This window comes from Orbicella faveolata, unplaced genomic scaffold (genome assembly GCF_042242905.1).
Source record: "Orbicella faveolata isolate gen_17 unplaced genomic scaffold, um_ofav_v1 contig_46, whole genome shotgun sequence".
NCBI lineage: Eukaryota > Metazoa > Cnidaria > Anthozoa > Scleractinia > Merulinidae > Orbicella > Orbicella faveolata.
The window spans coordinates 1,556,265-1,570,584 of record NW_028301576.1 but is presented as its reverse complement, the minus strand read 5'-3'; the positions used below and the strand labels follow the sequence as shown (position 1 = coordinate 1,570,584).

The window sequence follows — 14,320 nt, the reverse complement described above, 5'->3', positions numbered from 1 at the left end:
CCATATTTGCATAGCAATCCAGTTAACATACTAGACAGCTGTGAGCAAATCTTGTAAAACGTTTTGCTACTTTCAACACCTCCTTGAGTGACTATGAGAACTTAAAGTTTTGTAGTTATTCGGTTTTCCAAAACAGCTTTTGTGTTAAAACAGTTTTAAAGCTCAATAGTTTTGCATGTCAACCCAAAAACTGCATCCATTGACCCAGTGAAAGAGATACTTTCCGGCCATAATTAACCAAAAAACTGAGCTAGAAAAGTACCGTTGTTCTCAATTCTAATTTTGAATTTCGAAAAGCTGTTTTATAAAGCTAGAGAAATTATTTCTCCTGCGATGGCATGACTTTTTTTTCAAAAAATTTAACAGTGATGGGCGTTGCTTTGACATTTTGGCGAAAACATCAAATTCATTTGATAGAAAGCGTTTTTAAATAATATTTTGGATAATAATGCTGTTGAATTTTGTTTATTTCTGAATTGAGATATCTATTATACCGCGTGATGTAAGGGATCTGTTTATGATACCACAACGGGACGATCGCCACAGAGGCTGTAGAAATGTGTGGCAATCTTTGAAAACCACAGATTCTTTCTCAGTCCTGGAGCCTGTTTCTAGAAAGCCCCGGAAACTTTTCGGGGCCGTTAAGCCATTTTTAGTTCATCTGTATCTAAAAACGGAGAAGTGTATACGCCTGAAACGTCATATTAAAATTACGTGAATGAAACAGCTCTGTAATCATAAGCTTTGAGATTTTGCTATGGCTTTCCTGGGTGCGAAAACTTTTCGGGACCTTCGAGAAACAGGCCCCTGACGTGGAATCAAACTAAACTGTTTTAATGCAATGGCGGAATAACATCGATTTCTTTTCTAGAGGCCACGGTCCTTTTGGTCAGCGACAAGAATCGGATCCTTCGGTTGAATTTGAGTAGGAGAAGGAGAGCTGAGTCAACAACTCAGCCACCATTAGAAGCAGCGGTTGACCTCTCTATGCATGTTCAGATACAATTATTGAATTCAGATGTATGCACGCAAACCAGAACCGAGATTTTCTGCTTCTGGTTTTTAAATTGGCCAATCTCCGCCGACAGAAAAACGAATGGGCTCTGGACACGAAATTGGCGAAATTGGCAAGCGCACAGCACCTATTGCAGAGTCGCCAAGAAATAAGAACCACTCTTTATAAAACTAAACGGCAGGTAAAATATAGTTGAAATTTAACAAATTGAAGTCTGTTTTTTATGCGTCTGTCCTCTTATTGATGATAAATTGCGACATAAATTGTCAAAGTGGCTGTGGAACCACAAGCCGAAGCTCATAAAATCTCATTGGTTAAAAAGTTGACAGTTTGACAGCTGAAAGTTGTACTTGAAATCGGGCATATATCAAAATTTTATCCGCCTGTATCCTTATAGTACGCTAGACAAAACTGTTCTGGATCAACGTTTTACCACAAAAAATTAAAACAAGCAAAGTGATGCAAATAATTTTTGATTGTCTTAAACCTTATTAAATTCCACACATGGAAACTTACTTTCACATAGATCACGCAAGGAAGACTTGCGTTACGGTGTATCTAAATTTGCGGACTGAATCACAAAAGTACGGAAAATTGTGCGGTTTCTGAGAAAAATTCATAGTTTACCTCGACATCGTAGGGTAATTAGACCAGTGTTGTTGTGCGAAGAACATCGTTACGTGTTAGTGGATTTTTTTCATGAATTCGGCGAGGACAGGGTATGATGGAGGAGAGATAATCCATCTAAATAGTAGTTATAATCCTGTTATACATCAGCGGTTTAGAGAATCAAAGATTCATGTTGTAGTGCTACCACTGGAGGGCCAGAAGGCAAACCAAACAAACATTTCATGCTTTTATGCATCAAACTGCCAGAAAATGGCAAGCTTTTGGTGGATGAGCCTAGAAAGAGGTCCGGAAACTTTCCTAAAAGCACAAATAGCCGTGTCTGAGGTTCTTGACCGACAACGCTTTAACACAGCAGTGTTTTGTGCAACTGTGGCCTCTACGAAGCTCGAGCTAAAGGCAGCCATCTTTAAAGCAGTTGGACGACCGATCTAGTGGCAACAACAGCTTCAAGTTTCTGAAGACAGTATCATATTTAAGTGGCCAAATAGGTTGTAAGTCTTTCTCATACTTTCTTGTCAAAATCTTGACAAAAAAAAAAAAACGCCAGCACGGAAAGAGTTTCTTCTCAAAACAACACTCCAAATGTGGCTCTTTTTTCTCAGAAATTGCGTGATTTTGCATACTTTTGTGACTCAGTTACCAAATTTAGACAAGGTGTAACGCAAGCCTTTCTTGCGTGATCCATATAAAATTAAGTTTCCATGTGTGAAATTTAGTAAAGTTTAAGACAATCACAAAATTATTTGTGTCACGTTGTTCGTTTTAATTTTTTGTTGTAAAGCGTCGATCCAGAACAGTCTTGTCCAGCGTACTATTGATGATAAAAATGAGCCAATCAGCGCGCAAGAAATTAGACAGTTATTGTAAAAAAACCTACTCGAGGGGAGACGTAGAGAGATTAACTGAGAACATCGAAATTTCTGCAAGGAATATACGCTTATCACCGTTTTGTTTTCTTTCCCTTGTTGTGATCTTGGCAAAACAGAAATCTAATTTTCGGTAGAAAAAAAAAAGATATATTCCAAGCAGTGATCTCTGTTCTCTATTTTCATAAATTTGTCAAGATCACTTACTTTTACCACTCTTGTATTAAAACGATGACTTTTAATCTTAAGTTATTCATATCGTTTGAAAGTAATCTGTATTTATAACAGGTAAGAAGTATGGGGGATTTCCCAGGGACCAGAACTATTTACTTGCTTAGTGCTTGACTGGTCATGAATTGGACATTCCGATTGGTCGAAAACTCGGCTTATATAAACAATATAATTGGGTAGTATCACTCGGATATTCCCCAGTTTAAGCTGGAGCATGTTCAGTCACATGACGCATTTAGACATATCGCGTGCGATCGAAAATATTTGATGGATTGCGAGACACTATATTCGCCGCACTATGTTGTAAATATGACATTTCGCTAAAGGAAGTAAACGTACCATACAGTTGCTGAATGAAATTTTCATTTATTTGAATCTACGTCTCAGTAAATATTCGTCAATGTACAATTAGCCTGAGGCGACTGATTGTTAATTATTACTATAAACCTATACTTAAATAACGATATGGTTCACATATCCTCCATGTTGGGTAAAAATATGTCTATCAACTAAATTGGGCTCATTTTAGAAATTCGACAGCAAAACAAGCAAATGTGCGAGCACCGTAATATAATTAAATTCAATTATTTTTTTTCAATTCCACGTTGTCCTCGACGTTGTATTTATACTCGGGTGTGTGGATCAGCGACAACAGCCCCAGAAGGTACGTTGCATTTGAATTTTTATCTTGATTTTTTTTTCTTTGTGTAGAGTTTTCAACAGCTATTACGCTGCTGACTTGGGTGTTGGGAGAGATGAGGTAGCATCTGAGCTTAATAAAGTCTGCTTGTTTCCTCGTAGTCTTTGTGATATAGTTAACCTAGGGTGATTATTTTCACGTGTAGCTATTATATAAGGCAAGCTTAAGTAAACATGTACGTACAGTATAAATGAATAATCTAGATACTAGACTTCAAGTAACTATTTTTAACTTGCCATTAACGAAATGACAAATCATTGCGGAATTCTTGAAAATTTGGATTATTTCTATTAAACCTATAAGCAGAGCTTATAACACTTATTTGAGATATCTTTGCTTTATAAGCAAAGGTTTTGTAATGCACAAGCAAGTGACAATTTATGATAAAACTAACGACGTTTCAGAGTCGTCATCACACCAATTTCAAGTTCAAAAAGATAAAAAATAAACTGTCAGAAAAAGATAAACATATTAAGTAATTATTTAACACGCAATGACACGTAAATAGGTTTTGCTCTGATTGAGTCTGGTTGGACATTGAGAGATGGTGACAAGTCTCTAATAGGTTACGATCGATATATCAATATTTTAACATGGCTCCAAGGCTTTCAGGACAACGTCTATATTTGGTGTTATTTTCTTTGTATTCAAATCTCTTTTGGGAATTGAGAGACAAACGAAACTTAAAAAGTTTACAATTTTGTCACGAAAGTCTCGGAACCATGTTATTTAGAATATTGATATATCGAACTTGATCTATTAGTAACATTTCAGGTTCTAAACAATCGAACTCAGTGTGGCACTTCTTAAGGCTGGTGGTATTCACTAGCGCATAAGCATACACCGACATACACAGACGCGGCACCTTTTGCAACGAATTTTCCCCCCAAAAAGGCGCTAATTATCAACAAATTACTGGAACTGTCTATGTCGGCTTATGCTTATGCTTATGCTTAAATGCGCTAATGAGAACCAGCCTTAAAGGACGGAAAACTATTTGTCAAAGTCTTTCGTCTTCGACTTCCAATTTCATGTGTAGTACAAAGTTCGGTCGATGAAACTCTAGTGCAATAATTTTGAAATCTGATTGATGTCCCACATTAAAATCGATTATTATTTTGTCGTCCAGTCAGACTATACTTATGAGCTTAAATCCACCATTATTTAAAAAATGCGTTGTATCAGATTCTTTTCTAGTTGCAATTTCGCGATAAGAATTCGTCAAATCATACTGATTAAGAATATCTGTAAAATTACCTTCGAGGTTCTTAACACGTCGGGACATGGGGTTGACAATAAAATTATCTCCTTCGTTTTGATCCCAAAATTGTAAGTTTAAATCATTAAGGTCCCCCATTAAGGAGGTCTTTCCTGTGACGCAGAAAAATGTCCCTTTTCTCCGTTTTGGACGCCGGGACGCAGGCTTAACTTGTGCTTCTTTCTGAGCGGGAACTTCTGATTCGTCAGCGGAGCAAGCAATGACAACTGGAATTTCAAGGTAACCGTCCTTTGTGAACTTTCCTTTCAGCTTTGCTCTGACCTGAGAATGAAATGACGAGATTGAAGTTACAGTCAACTAAACGAGTAAGCTATATAACGGACTATTGAAAGCAACCTCATTCATCTACTGATAGTGTTTACTTCATCCTTGACGCAGGCCCAGTCCATTAATTCATCATGACATTCCCCATTCCCACAATTCATCATTCTAAATGTTGAAATTTTAGCCAGTTGCTATTGTCCGCATTAAAAACCTCTTAAGATTGGTCCTGCTAGAATATATCGTTCTCTTGGACCAAACTTCATTAGCCACAATGAAAATGTGAATGGTTTTGATAGAAGGTTTATGTCATGTTCACTGGGGTTTCGAGGGCTTAGATAGTGTCATAGGTGTTAACTAATTCGAAGGCATTATCTCTATTCAATTAAGAAGGCTTTCGTAACTAGATCTCAGTCGCCTCCCTTACGCGACGTTTGAACGTGTTGCTCTCTCGCCTTTCTGTGGAAAGAACTTTTGCTTTGTTGGCATCCACTAAACGTCCCGTGAGCTGGCAATGTTCAAGAATGGCTGACAAATCCCTCGAATGATGTCCCCTTAAGTCTTGTTTACAATAAACGATAAATTTCGCCAAATTGTTCTCAATGGATGTGATGGACTGTTCCACGCCTTTGAGAAACTTGTGGACAAGTCTAAACTCGTGTGATACAAAGAATATTTTTATAGGCGTTCCGAAGTGCCCTTGATGTATGGCACTGAAGCATACATTCTCTTCTCGTTAAGAGATTCTTCGGAATCTCTCGTACAAGGTCTAGTGTTCGGTGTTGTTAGCATCTATTCGGGATAATAGACCATATTCGTATTCCCGGTATTGGACTGGAACCAGCTTGCAACTGAGGCTAATGCAGGGAATCTTTTCAAATGCAAATGACATTTTTCTCTTTTTAGCGGTATTCATTTCAAAATAAAAATGAGCGATAGATATTTTACACAACGTTTCGATGTCGTCATGACATCATTATCAAGTGACAAGAAAATAACGGTTCAACAGTGTTATATATGCGGTGGCAGGTGTGATTGTTCATTAACATATTTGTTTAAATAAATAGTTTCGCGTGAATGGAATCCGATTACGTGTTCAGGCTAGGTTTCTTCTTTCTAATAAACAGCATTTCGTAAATCAAACAATCCAGTTTTCCGTTGCATTTCTTTAGGATGGAAAAATTATTGGCAAGGTCGTCGATGTTATAAAGGCTGTGATCGTTCTTTAAATGCTTTCCGATTGCGGAGAACCTGTGCTCATCAATACGTTGGTGCAAATGCCGGCTGGTATACCCGAAATACTCTGCATCGCACAGATCACATTGGTAATTGTACACTACGCATTGTTGATTAATTAGAGATGGTTTTGGTTCACGCATCTTGAGATCTTCACAGATTTTGCGACTCTTGAATATATACTGGTTGAAGAATGTGATCGATTTTCTTGCTCAGGTCAGATAGTTGTTTTTTCACTGCATCGGCCGACGTTTGATCTTTAAATGGCAATACCACTCGGTGAACAGTATCTTCGTTGACGGGTAGTTGAGGTGGCACGAGAGGATCTTTGGTCATCATTGAAGTGACAAAGTGAGAAATGATGGAGTTAATTAGGCTTTCAGGGTACTTGAGGTTCGTATAAAACATCAGCTTCAGGCGATCACATTCAGTCACGAAGGACTCCCACGTGGATGACGTGCTTCTGACAACAAGCTACCATTTATTGGTATGGAAATACTTAAGAAAGGTCACAAACTGGAAACCAGTGTTTACCGGAAGCCAACAAATACCGGTCTACTACTTCATCACCAAAGCCATGTGGACAAAAGGTACAAGAAATCGCTCATTAAAACCATGTTAAACCGTGCTTTTCACCTGTCATCCACATGGGAGTCTTTCGTGACTAAATGTGATCGCCTGAAGCTGATGTTTACGAACCTCAAGTACTCTGAAAGCCTTGATAATGATGTCATGACGACATCGAAACGTTGTGTAAAATTTCTATCGCTCATTTTTATTTTGAAATGTTTATCGAAATTTAATCTTAACGGTATTCCCCCGCATTAGCCTCCTTTGCAAGCTAGTTCTAGTCCAATACCGAGAATACGAATATGACCTATTGCTGGCTTTCAAAGCTTGCTTAGCATGCTAAATTTTCTTTGCTCTGTCATCTTCTTCAGACAGCAAGGTCTGAGCTTGAAGTAGCAGAGTGTTAACTACAACTCGGCGAGATGGCGAGAATAGGAATTCAGGTCCTGATCAGTATTTTAGCCCCCTCGAGACCCTAATGAACATGATATATAACCCTTCTTGACATTTTGGAATCTGTATTCCAAATCCGAATTCTTTTTCCAACTTCAATATTTTAAAGATGGTTTACTTACCAGAATGAAATAAAGAACCGCTATACACTTGCAAGAAATAAGAGTAGGGAAGGTTTTGGGCGGAATAGCCAGTGATATTTTGGGAAATTCTTGCTCCCATCCGCTTGGAACGCCTTCTTTTCTAACATAACATATCGTCTGGTCACTGAAGGTCTTGCCACCTAACAAGAAATGAGAAATGAGAGGGATTTTAAAATCAATAGTACTTAACAATAACATGTAACATTTAGTTTCACTTTCAGAAAAGAGGTTGCGGGGTTGTTGCTGTCCTGGTTAAAGAATGCGGAATAGCTTCCAGTACTTTATTGTTATTTCTTGTTATTTTGGACTAGCTGGAAAAAAGGATGAGTGGGTGAACACTGGTGAACTGAGCGCAAACCCGAACCATATACTTACAGTTTTAAACATCAGTGCCACCGATCGAGTTAGGGAGTGACTGGATTTCCCGATAGCCAACCTTTTCATGTTCTTTATTTCTTTCACGGATTTTGCACAAAGTAGACTACTACATGTATGCTAGGGATAAGTCGTCCAATTTTTTTAAACCTACAGGTCTGCTGCTCATTTAGTCGGGTTATCGCATTTTTAAACTGAAATTATGTTATTTAAAGAGCAGTCAGTTTTACCTTCAATACCAACAAACAGAGTTCGCTGAACAAGAGACACTTCAGTATATGCTACATCACGTGATGTCTCGTTTGTAACCAATACAGACAAATTAATGTCATCGCCTTGTTGGAAGCCACCTCGGTCGAGCTCAGCCCTAAGTGCCAAAGTCCCGGATCTAAAGCATGGCCATCCTGTTGTGTGCGAGTCTTCTTCAATTACAACGTCCTAAGGTAAAGCCAAGATGATGAGATAAATCACACATTTACTAGTATTTTAGAGGTAGAACAAGGGCCCTCGGCTGGCGTTGAAAGGGTCCTTGGTTCTAATCTCATGGGAGCCTAGAGAATTTTCAGGTCTTATTTACAGCAAAAGCTGCTGGTTACTTTTTGACAGAGATCTCGGGCGCGTTATATTCTTTCATGCCGAGTCTGTTACATTATTTTGCATGATTTATTCCAATTTTGACAATGAATGAGAGTGTTCTCCCGCTCCCATTGGTCGAGAGCTACTGTATAGTCAATGAGAGGGTAGGCCAAAAAAAAAAAAAAAAAAAAAAAAAAAAAAAAATGAGGTAATCTGTTACGTGGGAACAGACAACTTTCCAAAAAATGTTGCGACTTTTAAAATCAATTGAAACCACTAAGTTGCGAAATGTCAGCTGGGGCATTTAGAGTGAATTATTTAGGGACTTGTCGCCTTGAAGCTGAAGGAAGGTTATCTCACGAATTGCCACGTGCGCATTCACTTTCAAAATGACTCTCCTTCGTAGTTCTCGCTAAAAGTTTCGATGTTATTGGTGATTTTCGGTTATTTTCCTTAATACTACCCGCATGCGACTGGTGATTTTAGTGTGATGTCGTTTCTAGGCAAAAGCAACAGGTGCAAGTCTCTGAAAAGCTATATTCATGAGTTTTCATCTGGTACTTACTAGTGACTTATTACTAAATCACTTTATTCCTAGGTGTTTAGTGATTTACTGATTTATTTCGCCTACTTATTTATTGTTTTTTCCCCTTATTTTGTATCCTTAATGCTCTCCCCTTTAAACTTTACTGCCAACCAACTTCTTTATATAAATACTATATAATTTCACTCAGCTCGATTAGCTTTTAAGTTATTCTGGGTGACTTTACCTAATTTTCTGTTTTAATTATCTTTTTTTGTAACCAAGAATTTTGCTATTTGGGTAATAAAGCGTGTGTTGCCTAGTTACAATGATGCAAGCCAAGACATATAATTGACGAAGAACTAGGAACTATTTCAATAATACAACAGAGAACATATTTTACTTACCGAAACATGATCAAAGTCCTCCAGTGCCACGTAATCACCAATCAGAAACTGCGCTGGCTTAGTCTTTATGTCACTCTTACCCAGTCTTCTTTCAATCACAGCGCGAGCCCAGTATCGAATGTTACCATGGCGACCTTCAAAGGAAGTGGGAAGATATTTGTCGGGTATGATGAACTTGAATGAGAAACGATAACTTCCTTCAGAGATCCAAGCAACCGAGTTCATGCCATTTTTCTTTTCTTTTCCTGGTGAACAATAGAAAGTGGAATACCTCAGTACATACGTTTGACACTTAAATAAAGTTAATATTTTCTTTTTTAATTTAGTAATAATATTATTAATAATTTTAAAGGTTGATATAGCGCAGCTTTCTATAAAATGATCAAGTGCGCTTTACATCATGCAGTAGTGTCTGCAGAGTTTAAAATAACAGCAAAAAAGATGCTTTTAAATTCCACTTCCTAATCAGAGAATATTCCGATGCCACAAAACAACAGTTAAGTATAACCGGAAAAGCCTATTAGATTTGTTTGATCTTTCCGTTCGGCTGTGTTTGTCACACCCAAGATGATGGTAGCTTTGCAATACACGTACTTTTACCCAAGAAAGCCGTCCACGAAATTTTGTAGTAAATTTGTAGAAGTTGAAATAGTGCAAGGAAGTATTTTTTAAGGAGGTTCGCAGCCAATGTCAGGCCACGCCATGCAATTATGAGCGCGCGCGATAACTCGACAACGAAAACATATCTGAAGGGCTTGTTGCCGGTTGTGTCTACTTCGCCTGCTGTTTACTCTCTTAAGGAGACTGGCAACAGTTTCCAGCACACAGCTTACTTTGACGGATAAATGTACCACTAAAATACTGGTATCGACATAGGTGAATGTTCGAAAATTAAAGGTGGCTCTGAGACCCCTTGGAAGATTTTTCTTGTTTAAACTTTGCAAAAAGTTGCATCATATCATGCTTAAAACAATTCTATAACAAAAAAATGGGGGTCACTAAGCCCGTTTTAAAAGTCACACGCACTTAAAGTTAAAATTAAGGTGTTTTAACCGGTTATACTGTTGCTATGATAACCTATAATACCATATTATATTCAGATTACCATTATTAGTTTATCAATGGCTGGGCATTTATGATATACCAATATTAGCTTTTAATCTGACATGAGTTGATCGTTATCTAAATACAGCAAAAGTTTTAAAAAATGCGAACGTGAGAAGATTTGGTGGCGAATGTTCTTAAATGCCACCGATGTTATTCAGTGTCTGACTAAAACTTAGCGAGTAATTGTGCGTGGCCGGTTCGAGTTCAAATTCCACTCGCAAGTACAAGCGATAAGATAGGTTATCAAGTGCTAAGAAATCTTTAGAGACAGTTGTTGCTCTTCTGACGTACCAGAACTGACTGCCGTTTTTTGATTATGATAACCAACCAAAAACATACCACTCGATATGGACTCATAAAATTGATAAGAGCTTATAGCCGGCCGGTGGGGTTAAAGACATAAAACATGTTTTCTTTGTTTCAGTAATCTGACTTATGCAAGGAAGGCCGCCGTACATTGCATCATACTGAGATACAGCTGTTGGTATTAAGAGCTGTTCACTAGCAGCCTTTCTGCGATGAGGTTTGCGCTCGAAGAACACACCCTGTCCAACTGAAACGACTTGAATATGAGACATAGTTGAATATACTTGATACAGGAATTTAAATAGCCACTTGAGTCTGTCAAATTTAAAATCAATATGGAATAAATACATCGCCTAAATTTACATAATCACGTTTGTAAACCCTTCAGTTTTGACCTCTGGAAACTGCAAATAAGCTTGTGAGTGAAATAAGCTAAGGATTAGTATGTTCCCCATATCAACTGCAAATCTTCCAGAAAACACAGAAGTCAGATCAGATCACATGAATATACCCACACATGTGGCGAATGTGCTTGAATGATCGCCAGCACTAAGATGAAATATTGAATTAGGCTATGAATATTTCATGCACTTTACGTCGACTAAGTCGATGGCAAAACTAGATAAATACGTGTAGATTTCCTCCAAAATGAAAGAAAGCTTCAGAGAATTGAAGAGTTTCCAAGGGATAGTGGTAAAATTCAACTGGTCTAACATGACGCATGCCACGCGCAAACTGTTGTCGACTATATACAATAAACGAGAGATCAATCCCGTGGTCAAAACAATGTCAACAATTAATACTTACTGTGAACAACACTATCTGTCAACCATACGACCAGACTTCAGTTTATTTTCGCCATGTAAACATTATAGATAGATACCACGCTTTTTCTTTTAATTCAAGGTGGTATTACACGAGCCGATTTTGAACGCCGATTTTTAATGCAACAATGTTGCGTTAAAAATCGATATCGTGTCAAATGGCGCACAGCGCGACATTTAACGCAACATCCCGTTGCGGTAACATGTTGCAGGTTTTTTTAAAGCGATTCAAAAACCTGCCACATTATTGCGCGAACTTACAAAAAAACATTGGTGTCGTGATGCAAATTTTTGCCTACCGTTTCGGCAACAAAGTTGTGTTTAAGGATATCTCTTACAACATGGATTGAAAATCCGCGTCACAAATCCGCTCGTACGACACCACCTTAAAGTAAAGGCCGTTTACGACGAGCACGGTACATGGAAGGATCGGATCCTCCACGATATTTAATTTTAAATTCCACAAATCGAAACTCACTACTGTTTACAACTAATATCATTAACATTTTAATTAGAGAAAATGACTATTTCAGTACAGTTTGCCTGACAGATCAAACAGAAGCCTCGCACGGTCGCTTAAAACGGATTTCTAGGTTTCCACAAACGACTACCACCGTCGAATTGCAGACATTTTACCTCGAATAGCTGATAATGGGTGGTAACGTAAAATATGCATATGGCAAAAATTTTGCTTCTTTGAAGATTCCTTAGATTTATTTGACTGAATATAAATGTATAATATCGGCGAAATATTTAAAGCCCTATTTTGGGGCTCGATGATGATTAAAATTCCACTGAAAATTAAACTCAATATAATCAGAGTTAGGAGTTAGTCAACTTCTGTAGTTATAAAATATTAATGCTGTTAACGTAAAAAAACCCCCCAAAAAACAGAATCATAATTGCATCCCACAGATCACTACCTGCTTTTGCATTTTCGCTTTTCGAATTCTCGTGCTATATAACATTATAAATTTGCATAACATTGAAAACCGTTCAAATTACTATTGCACCAGATTACTGGATGATAATAAATTCTTTGGCAGAAAATAAAAGTTTCAAAGCAGCTAATAAAACATCTGCCGCAATGTTTGTAGACAGCATATACTGCAGACTAATTTAAGTGACTTACCTTCGCCAAAAATGACAGCCATAGTGCTGAAATATCGCTCTTTGTTGTAATGGTATCGAGTGTAGCTGCCTGAGTATTCTGGCCAATTCACGTACGCTTCACCGAGACATTCGAGTCGCATTTCCTTGATCTTTAAATCGTCGTTAAGTTTCAAATTTACTCGCCCACTTACAGTGTCACCAGGAAAAAATACGCGATTCGTCTCGTCAAGTTTAACTTCAAATGTTTCGATAGCATTTGATGCCATTGTTACACGTGTATTGCTGTGTAGTTGTAGAAGGCGACTTCCATGAACAGTTCGACGAAGAGAGCTTGTAAAAAATCTGAATATCAGACACTTTACCCGTATTTAATACAACTCTTCTCGCAAAGGTTTCCGGAAAAACTGATTCGGAATAGCTGAAGCGTTGTTTATGAATTGCTCTATACCCAAGGTCGAGAATGCAAATTAAGTCACCTTTTCCGTTTTGTTTTGGCTTCAGTAAACAGGCGAGCGCTCTTCGGTTACCAGTCTGTGGCCACAATCGTTCGCACGTTCTTTTCAAACAGCGGGCGCGAGCACAGTCCAGTACAAGCCTAATATATGCTGCAGCTGACCTATATTTTAAGCCTGCTTGGTGGTCGTGATCTGTGTTTGTCACTCAACTTTGCTTTTGATTTGTTTAACAAAAGGCGTAGTTATCGCCTCTCTGCGCAGTTACCGTGACAAAAATATGTGTTGTTATGATAACATGCCCTTGGGTATGGTATTTAGCCTCACAGCGTGCTAGCTTTTTCTGTCTTCCAATCTTTTTCCCTTATTCAGATTAAATTTGGAGTCACACCGACGCGACAAGCTACAGTTTCTATACATTTTGCTTCTTAGATTTAACAGTAGCTTTTCAGTCACACCTACACCATCAACTATAAACATTAAGTTCTGGCCTCTATAAAACGTTATGCCCATTATTTGGAGTCGTCGGCGAGCGTATCATCTGTTTTCGTCAGAATAATATCCGCCAGAATAATATTTCTAATTCTATAAAGAGAATTGTGCTTCAGCTTTGCTTGACAACAGACACGGAGGCTTAAAATCCTCTCAAAATTCTGACAACAGCCTCTCTAACTTGAATCCCTGCACTGCTGAAACAACAAAGCTGGATGGCCGAATCACTTGCAGAACGTTGAATTTTACATAGAAGCTCCAGAGATATCTACTAGATTGATTTCAAAAAAATATATGGTTTTGCAAGACACATCTTTTGAGAAGGTTTTAGACCATTTATATTGTTGCCACCTAGCAAGTAATTTATAACGTTATTCACACGTTCGGCGCACTAAGTTGGCAATCATTGGGAAGGCTTTTTCAGAGCGGAAAATCGGGACTGTTAGTATCACCAAGACTGCTTTTAAGAGCCGAAGTTAGGTGACCTTTATATTTCTGCAATTATTCCCCACCGAGTTTTTTGAACCTTGGGTAAGGCGGTATATATGTATTAAGTTAAAATAAGCTGATCTCAAAAACTCAAGAAAGATGTATCAGCACGGTCGCAGCCGGCTATCCAAACCCTGGGGTCCACTGAGACCTCGACTTGGATTTAATATGACTAAAACATATTTTTCCTCAGTTAATACTATCAGAACTGTGTGCATTCGCAGTCCGTAGGCTGGAGTGGTTCGGGACGGGAGGGGGGGAGGGGGGGGGGG

At 38.2% G+C, this 14,320-nt stretch overlaps 1 protein-coding gene and 1 pseudogene across 1 annotated transcript; both read right to left on the bottom strand.

Annotated features, from left to right (window-relative positions):
• Positions 1 to 3,088: 3,088 nt before the first annotated feature.
• LOC110056418 (arrestin domain-containing protein 3-like) lies at positions 3,089 to 13,304 on the bottom strand. The gene is made up of 5 exons (XM_020762893.2): positions 12,635 to 13,304; positions 9,266 to 9,510; positions 7,990 to 8,197; positions 7,364 to 7,524; positions 3,089 to 4,982 (listed from the first exon to the last, which is right to left on the bottom strand). Exons 1-5 carry the CDS (start codon positions 12,879 to 12,881, stop codon positions 4,572 to 4,574), a joined length of 1,272 nt encoding a protein of 423 aa, XP_020618552.1. The 5' UTR covers positions 12,882 to 13,304; the 3' UTR covers positions 3,089 to 4,571.
• On the bottom strand, positions 5,874 to 7,331 carry LOC149097883 (uncharacterized; annotated as a pseudogene).
• Positions 13,305 to 14,320: the final 1,016 nt, after the last annotated feature.